Source organism: Perna viridis, chromosome 6, assembly GCF_037379345.1.
Source record: "Perna viridis isolate PV_CMFRI_1.1 ecotype Kerala chromosome 6, ASM3737934v1, whole genome shotgun sequence".
NCBI lineage: Eukaryota > Metazoa > Mollusca > Bivalvia > Mytilida > Mytilidae > Perna > Perna viridis.
In genome coordinates this window covers 8990019-8999891 of record NC_142450.1, presented here as the reverse complement: position 1 = coordinate 8999891, position 9873 = coordinate 8990019, and the positions used below count along the sequence as shown (strand labels likewise).

The following is a 9873-nucleotide window of genomic DNA, read 5'->3' as shown; positions in this document are numbered from 1 at the left end:
AAATTCCCTGTTCATTTCAATTATTTTCCTGTCAAATATCTCCCCCTTAGAAAGAATTTTCCTGCCAATTACCTCCCCCTAAGAGAGGCTTATTAAAATAATGTTTTTATTTATTCTGACCATTCTAATTTTTATGTTAAAAATCATTTGAAATAATCTAAATATATTATTTTTTACATCATTTCAAACACTATTAGTTTATAGAATATATATATGCAGTCCTTTCCTCCAAAATTCCAGAAATAACAAATGTACACATCATTTCACCAGACCAGGGCTTTGGGCTGGTGGCTAAAAGTGAGCACTGTATACATGTATGTCTGTATGATTTTGCAAGATGGTGAAAAAGAATGCTCCATTTTATAGGTACATATATGATCTACCTTAATGTAGCGTAACCATGTGTGATTTTGTACTAAAACTCTAACACTGGATTTTGATTTTGTATTTTAGATGGGAAAATGTAAGCATGGCATGACCCATGTACATATAGATAACTAAACTTTACATTCATTTTCTGTTGTAAAAGTATTATAGTCTTAACTTGATTTTGCTGTGTTATGTATTTTTTTTTAAATTCCACTGAAAATGTCAAATTAGACTAAGTAAGTTAGGCAAAATTGTGAGATGTTCCCCACAATTTAAAGGAAAGCTGTTTTCACATAAAATTCCCTTGATTACTCTTTCATGCATATACATAGAAGGAAAAAGTATCCTGAACAGGTGATTTAACAAAAATGTAAAAGTGTAAATAAGTGGGACTCATGAATTTATTTTGCCGTCTTCTGCTTAGCAACATCAAGACAGGACAGTTTTTATTTAACATTACAGTACATGTACAGTTAAATTCACATACATCTGTTTCATACCAGTATCTTTGTGTATGCTTCAACTTTTCTTGATGTACTCCTGGTAAACTTAGGGGCACAAAATTAAAGGGATTGTGTTTTCATTTTATACATATGAACTTCCAATGCTTTTTCAAAGGAATTTGTTTTATGGGTCCTGTCTTCTACAGTAAAGTCAAGAAATTTCTGGTCCATGTTAAACTTACTCCATAATAATATAGCAGTAAGGACTTAGATCTCTTTGTTCTTACGTACACCTGTTAAGTTACATGCACGTGTACAATGTGTATGAAAAAAGTGAGATTTTTACTAAAAAAAGTACTTTATTTTGCCTGTGTATTTCACTGTACTGTAACTGCATCAGTGTGAGCTACACTACCATCAACCTTAATATTAATGTCTCTGCTTTTCATAGTTGAGTCACTAGTTTCCCCCACTGTGGCTCCACCAAATTAAAAATTGAGAAAAAATTGCTCCATTCGAATACTTTTCACTTGTTTGTTCTATATACAACTTAACTGCTATTGATCTTTAAAAAATTATTAAATATATTTTGTCAAGTAAGCAGAGAAATTAAACTAAAAGTACATGTTTTGAAATATGTGAAGAGTAGGGAATTTAAAATTTGTGTTGACAGAAGTGTACAAAATGCATCTCTGTATACAATGTAGGTTATTTTTAGCAATTCTAGAGCTTGGCTGGCAAGCTATATGTACATGTATTTTCTTACTTAATAGTGCCATCACTTAGAACTGGAATTCCAACCTGTTCTTTTGTTTTAGTAGTGTGAGGTTTCACAAAAATTAATTTTCATTTGCATTTGATGACTTTGCAATTAAATTGTTTTAATTTTACATCAAGATTTTGAAAACAAACATGTATGTTTTCATGTGTTTATCTCTTGTTAAAACATGTTTAACATTGATTTACTTATAGAGTCCTAGGGTCCTTACATAGAAACTAATTCATATTATTATAAAGCAGTTTTCAGCATGACACAGGTTGTGTCCTTTTTGTATCAGTTATAATGTACCGTAGTTGGAAGAATTGGGATTGATACTGCATACAGTTTAAATTGGTCTAGAGCTGGCATGTCAGTTATAATTGCATTGTGTAACTGCTAGCAGTTCTTTGTTTGTGCATTTGTGTAATTTATAAAAGTTTCTTTATTTCTGTTTTAACAAGGGACTCAGATTTTTACTGTTAAGGTGTGTTAAATTTTCGATAGTGGCCATATTTAAGGGGGAGCCGGGAGGATTGTGATTGGCTCAAAGTCTGTTAACACTGTCACATTTGTTGTACCTGTCCAGGTTAGGAATTTATGGATAAGAACTACAATGTAATGAAGAAACTGAATATTAATTACACAAATGTACAAACTAAGGGCTACTAGCTGTAGCAGTTAGCTGACAGGCCATCTCCAGACCACTTTAAACCTACAAAAAGTGATGTCCCCATGTAAAATCGATCCCAAATCTTTCCATCTGAGGTTGAGAACCATGGTACATCATAAGCCATACAATGAGGACAACCCATGTCATGCCAAAAATGCTTTTAAATATAATTTTTTAATTCCATGAGTAAGTCAATGTTAATACCAAGAAATGATATCCTTAAAGGTTTGACAACAAATAGCATAACTACATGTATATCCCGTACAAATGAGCCTATTCAAGAGTTTAATTTATTGGGTGAGTATTGAGCTTACCATGCTTTGTGTAGAATATTACTGTAAAAAAAGGATGAGAGATATCGGCATATGTATATTACATGTAATTCTTTACAAGTACATCTGTATTTGAGAATGAGTTCCTTGTATTGGTTAAAAAAATTTTGTAAATGTTTTTACGAGCTTGTGATATTGAAAACCTTGATTCCTCGGTTATATAAAGATTCCTTTCATTAAAATCCAAAACATTTTTACAAATATGAGCAAATTGGCCAGTTGTGATATGTAAACACCATAGAATTGTGCTAAGGGGACATCACCATTTAAAAATGGATGGTTGACAACAGGGAAGAAAAAATTATCCCTTTTATCGTGAATTTTAGTATTTAGTTTACCATAATAGATATGAATATTAAGATCAAGCATAAATTGTCATTTGTAACAGTATAGAAGAGGTCTGCAATAAGTGATGCACAATTTAACCCCATTTGAATTCCAATAACTTTCGCCAAAGCCTACAAAAATGCTGTCTAACAGGAATTCATGTGCTGTAAGCATATCAAAAGATGTCCTATTAACCTAATTTATACGTTTTTTGTCACTAAAAAATGATCTAAAAGAATTCAAACAAATATATTCACATCCCAATCTATTAAAAGACCATTTGTTAAGATATGCGTGTCTTGTTTCATTTTCACATTCTTTTTTTTTTTTATTTGCTGGATTCTATTAGGGCAACTATTTCGCAGTACCAGTGCATAATTTTTCTTTGGGGTGAACTGCAGCCTGCCCTGAGGTGTGAGGGTTTTCTTCATTCCTGAAGACCAGTGTGTGTCCTTGAGCTGACTCTTTCATTATAGTTGGTTTGTTTTTTTCTGGCATAGTCACCAAAAACATTTCTTACAAACAAAACCTTCCATACAAGAAGTCACAATGACTTAAGTTGCAAATCAACAAACTTAATATTGGAATGCAACTTATATGGTTTAGTATATGTTGGAGAAACACAAGAACGATTAAACAAAAGAATGTGCAGTCATCGTTCGGGAATTAATCCACCAAATTCCCAGCAGTTTATCAACTCTTTACTCAAAAAGATCATCCAATCCTCTCTATGGAAGTTTGTGTTTTAGAAAAAATTTACCATCCTACGAACAGTCCTGTTCTAAGTAAAAACTATGGTAGGGAAAGAGAGGAGTACTGGATACACAGACTAGATACTGCAATACCTTACGGATGCAATGACAACATCAAAAGTATAGGAAACCTTTCAAGCCAATATAACAATAGCATAAATGTGATGAATTTATTTGACAAAAATCCAAGACGGGAAAGGAGTCATGGCCATCGCCACTATACGTCACCTAAGTTACATGATGTCTCCATAGATGGTCTCCTTCCTTTCATACAAAAACCTCTTAGATTCATCACATTAGAACCAAACTTTATACCTCTCACTCTACTACACCCCCTTTACAAAACAAGTCTTGACACTCCAGTTTCTGACCCCACCTCATCATTATACAGACTTGTTGCCATCTTTTTGGATATTGGTTTCCCCAGACTCTTTAAACCAGTTTGTGTGAAAAGTCGAGATGGAGAAAAACGATAAATTCTTCCACTACCTTTTGTCAACAAAGATATAGATTTAATTAATTTAGCTAACATCCTCCATCACAAAAACATCACCAACAAAATTCCCCCATATTTCAAAGACAAATCCATACCAATTATTTCATATTCCTATACTTCACCCATTGCATCCAAAATTTACAATTATAAAAGGCTATTGCAGAACCTCGAGATTGAGGACTTCAAGACTAAACCACCTGACTGTTCTTGCAAAAACTCTCCATTCAAGTATGGTCCTTCTAGTCACATCGTTATGGGAGATTTAGCCATAATCAAAAATGAATCTCTGCATAATATCCTTTCTGAAGGTCTCAAGTACCGTGAACCACCCTCCATAAATTGGAATTATAACTTTAAAGTTTTTATGGATGCCGTCGAGGACTATGCATGAAAATGGATAAAACGAGAACAAGAAGACATTGATTCTCTGTCAGAGTGGTTAAAGGCCTTGAAGTCTTTAATTTTGAAACGAATGAAAGTTTTAAGTAGGTCATTGAGTGCCAAGGCAACATCAGTTTTCAAAGACCCCGATGTAGCGAAAACATTGTCTACTATACATGACAAATATGTTGTTGTACCAGCAAACAAAGCCCAAAACAACATTGTTTTTGTCTGCAAAACATTTTACATCAAATGTTTATTATCAGAGCTAGACGTAGAAAATAATAGCAGTGATAAGACCTATACTACTACCACACTCTCCAAAGAAGAGATTGTGGAAAACCATAAATCTGTGGTATCCTCTTTTGGTCTCTCTACTAAGGACGATAATTGTGATTTACCGTCTATGTACTGGATTCCTACACTTCACAAGAATCTATACAAGCAACGTTTCATAGCTGGATCTGCAAAATGTACCACTAAACCTCTTTCAAAACTTTTAACTTCTATAATCACAGCTGTCAAAGAGGGTCTGCAGTCCTACCACAACACTTGTTACTCCTGTAGTGGTATTAATTCAATGTGGATCCTGAAAAATTCGAAAGATCTTTGGAGACAATCAGTTCAAGACTATTATCTGAATATAATAGCATTAAAACCTATGATTTTTCAACGCTGTATATTTCTATTCCCCATACTCAGTTAAAATCCCGACTTAAAAACATTACACATCATTGTTTTTGCAAGAAAGATGGTACACCTAGATACAAATATATAGTTCTTGGTAGAGATTCCTCATACTTTGTAAGAAATAATTTCAAATCGTCTTCCAAATACACAGAGGAAAATGTTTACAAAATGGTGGAATTTTTAATCGACAACGTATTTGTCCAGTGTGGTGGACGTGTTTTTTAACAAACGGTCAGCATTCCAAAGGGAACAAATTGTGCTCCTTTAGTTGCTGACCTTTTCCTTCATTCTCATGAGGCTGACTTTATATCTGATCTGATCCAAAAGAAAGAATATCGTTTGGCTAGATCCTTTAATCTCAATTTCCGCTATATAGATGACATATTATCTTTAAACAATCCTAATTTCCTGGATTTGATACATCACATCTACCCCAAAGAACTTGAGATAAAGGATACTACATACACTGTAAGGTCAGCCTCATATCTTGACCTACACTTAGAAATCGATTGTAAAGGAAAACTATTGACCAAACTTTACGACAAATGTGATGACTTTTCATTCAGAATTGTCAACTTTACTTTCTGTGGCAACATCCCTTCAGCACCTGCGTATGGAGTGTTCATATCACAACTCATACGTTATGCCAAAGCTTGCCGAAACTATGCAGACTTTTTGTATCATGCTAGAACTCAAACAAATAGCTTCTGTAAAAGGGTTATGTTGCTACAAGATTGAAGTCATCACTACAGAAGTTGTATGGGTTATCATCATGAACTTGTGGATTGTTACTGTGTATTCATCTGCACCATGAAAACTGATATGTTCAACATGTCATAGTTCTTCTTTCTTCTTTCATCTACCCTGTACTTGACTTTTTATGAGCAACTTGGCAGGTATTTCTAGAAAAGCAAAGGACCCTAACCCTACTGGTGCACCTGGTCCATGCTCCCAGTTTTTAGTGGAGTCAGAGTTGCTCATTTGCTTTTGTTACATTGTATGTATTATTTTAGTTACTTTATTTTCTTTGGTTCCTTTGATTACTCATTCAAATAAAACTTTCACAGAATCATTATTACATATTCTTGTTTTGCCCCTCATATAATTTTAAATTTTGGAGAAAATTGATAAATTTGGAGGGTAAGAGGTGCATGTTAGCAAATTGGAGAGTGGGGGTATTGAGTTCTAGTTTAACAAAGTGAACTCCATCAATTACCTTGAAGCCTAATCATTGGATTTTTGAATATTATGTTTTATAGGAGAGACAACACGAATGAACCTGGTACAAGCTATTAATAATGGAATAGATATTGCCTTGTCAACTGATCCAACAGCAGGTAAGTACTATAATTGTTGTATAATGATCAGAAATTAATCTCTATTGATCAATAGAAATTTGTTCTCTGTTGATGTACATGCTAACTCCAAATGAAAATTAATTTTCCCACAATTAGTCTGCTTTCTCAATATGACAATCTTAAAGAAATTCCAGATTTCTGCTTGCCAAAAAGGACATGTTAAACAACTTTCCATAGAGATTGCAATTGTCTTGGGTGACAGAAAGGTTGAATCTTAGGTCTTTTACATAACATAAATAGTCATTTTCAAATGTCACCTTTAAATAATTTGAATTTTTTTCTTTTCTTTGAATGTGTATCAGTTTTCCAGCTTATGGAAGATACAATATATTTATATGAATTTTTCAGTTTTATTTGGTGAAGATGTAGCCTTTGGTGGTGTTTTTAGATGTAGTGTTGAATTGAAAGACAGATACGGTATATGTATATACTTACACAAGTGAAATGTAAAATTTCCACTCATATAAATATTGCAATTTTTTGTATGCTGTACATATGTACAAGGAGTAATCTGTCATCAGCAGCATTAGATTCAAATACAATAAGATCTGAATCCAAAAATAAATTGTATACATTAAGAAGTCCTCTGTGCCAAAATATTGAAATAGAAAGATAAATCCTGCACCAACGAATTCTACCAAGGGCAGTACATTGAATGAATCCTCAGTGTTTAAGTGTAAGTGTTAGTAAGAATCAGGCAGAATGAGAAAAATCAGACACATGTATGCACAAGGATGCTTTTTCTATTTGAAAAGACCATTACTGTGAAAGTACTTTAATTCGTGGATACCAATTTTTGTGGATAAGGGAAGAAACACACGAAAACCATGAAAATTGGTATCCCACGAACAATAGTACTTTTACAGTATTTGATCTCTGCATCATTGGTTTTGCTTAGGAATTTTTAGATAAAATCTTAGAAAAATGAGGTTTTTTGGTAGAGTTATCTGCCCTTGGAATGTTCATTTTCAGTGCATTTTAAAGAAATTGTAACTCAGTGGTCCAGCATGATATGAAAAATCTTGTCTGTTTCCTTTGCTTCTGATTGTGCAAATAGTCAAAATACACTATCGAAGTGTGATTTTTCATAACATGTTTCACCTACTGCCTGATTCTTACAGAGAATGACACTTAAGCACTTCTGAATTTTTGTAATATTGCTCATTGCTGTAAATGAACTGGGATATACTGACTACTTTAGTCCACTAGCAATGACTACTAGACTGGTGAATGTCCTTGGTCCCAAGACCTTTGGTATACTAGCAGTGGTTACTAGACTGGTGAATACCCTTGGTCCTAGGACTTTTGATCCACTAGCTGTGGTTACTAGACTGGTGAATAGCATTGGTCCTAAGACCTTTGGTATACTAGCAGTGGTTACTAGACTGGTGAATAGCTTTGGTCCTCAAGCAATGGCTACTTGACTGGTCTTAAGACCTTTGTTAATTTGAAACAGGGTTAGTGTGATGCAAGGTTAATGTGAAACAGTTCATGTGATGCAGTGTTAATGTGAAACATGGTAAGTGTGATGCAGTGTTAATGTGAAACAGGGTAAGTGTGATGCAGGGTTAATGTGATGTAGGGTAAATGTGGTGCAGTGTTAGTGTGATGCAAGGTTAATGTGTGATACAGTTTTAATGTGAAACAGGGTTAATGTGATGCAAGGTTAATGTGAAACAGTTCGTGTGATGCAGTGTTAATATGAAACAGGGTAAGTGTGATGCAGTGTTAATGTGATACAGGGTAAGTGTGATGCAAAGTTTATGTGAAACAGTTAGTGTGATGCAGGGTTAATGTGATGTAGGGTAAATGTGGTGCAGTGTTAGTGTGTTGCAAGTTTAATGTGATACAGTATTAATGTGAAACAGGGTTAATGTGATGTTGGGTTAATGTGATACTGGGTTTAGTGTGATGCAGTGTCAATGTGAAATAGATAGGGTTTGTGTGATGCAGTGTTAATGTGAAACAGGGTTAGTATAACACAAGGGGAGTTAGTGTGATGAAGTGTTAATATGATGCTGGGTTATTGTGATGTAGCATTAATGTTCATGTTATGCACATTGTGCAGTTAAATTGGGATGTGTTACACAATTCCTTGGGTATCAGAAACAAAGGAGAATAAAGTAAATACTTTGATTTTTGAAAAGGTTACAAAAAAATATCACCAATAAAGTAAACAACAAGGCAAAAAAATTTGATTATTTCAAAGCTACAAAAACTGTCACTTATAAATAAAAAACAAAGGGAAAAAATTTTGATTATGCAAGTAGCTGCAAAAAAATTATCATTTATTTAGTATACATGGATTTGATATGATTTGATATTTTTTATATGAATAGATATTATAAAAATAAAATATAATAAAAATAAAGAAAAAAGTACTATACAAAAATTAAGAAGTAAAAAGGCTATAAAAATTCAATACTTGAAAAGGTGCCCATAATGTAAAACTCAAGTTTTCAAGTTTTCAACTGGTATGACTCATTATTTAAATTCTATAAACAGCAGTTAAGGGAGAATATTGGGTCAAGGAAGAAATGGTTCATTTCATCAACAGTCTTTTTCATTTGAAATGAATGTTGATCAAAATACCATGGGTGACTCATGTCAAAATTCAGCCATGTCTTCTTCCATTGACAGTTTTCCCTCCAGTTTCATCGTTCTGTTTGAAATGATCAAAGGTAAAAACAATTGACCAATGAGGTCAAAGATTATATCTCATGTCCAATAAAATCCAAGGAGAGATATCTCAGGTTACTCAGACTCTTTCTTATTTCACTCATTAGAACCTATACTATTTGTCTCTTTAAGAGCAATGGGGTATTTACTCCAAAATTGTAATCAGTTTACTGATTCCAACTTCTGTACCTGTGCTCCTTATAGACACAAAGAAAACCTATGATGTAAATTGGACACACCCCCTATTTTACATGTTCACTTACAAGTACTGTGTGTGATATGAAAACTGTTCATGATCAGTGGTCTGAGAAAACCATTACAGAAAAGAATTAATCTGACCAACTGATTTTATAATTCACAAAAAACCTGTCAATTGTTCAATACACTGTAAGTTAATTGTGTACACTGTGGACTACAGTGAGTTGTCTTCCCTTTTATACAATGAAATACCTTATATTTAGTGTCTAATATATCTTACTAAATAAACATTTTTGTCTGCAATTTATTTTGAATGGTCATATATTCCATTTAGATTTGTTACAATCTTGAATTTAGAATTGATGTTCATGTATGCCTTGTGTGATCATTGGTGGATCCAGGGGAGGATAGGAGGTCC

The 9873-nt window shown here is 33.5% G+C and overlaps 1 protein-coding gene across 2 annotated transcripts in view; it reads left to right on the top strand.

Moving 5' to 3' along the window:
* Nucleotides 1–9873, top strand: part of LOC148613539 (2-oxoisovalerate dehydrogenase subunit beta, mitochondrial-like) — a 28040-nt gene that overhangs the window by 1311 nt on the left and 16856 nt on the right. Inside the window, exons 2-4 of one of the 2 annotated variants that reach the window (XM_088586902.1) lie at nt 2468–2539; nt 6480–6557; nt 6927–6995. In XM_088586902.1, coding sequence (XP_088443028.1) covers nt 2468–2539; nt 6480–6557; nt 6927–6995 — 219 coding nt within the window. The remainder of the gene's footprint in view (nt 1–2467; nt 2540–6479; nt 6558–6926; nt 6996–9873) is intronic. The other variant, XM_088586903.1, reaches the window with a different exon arrangement.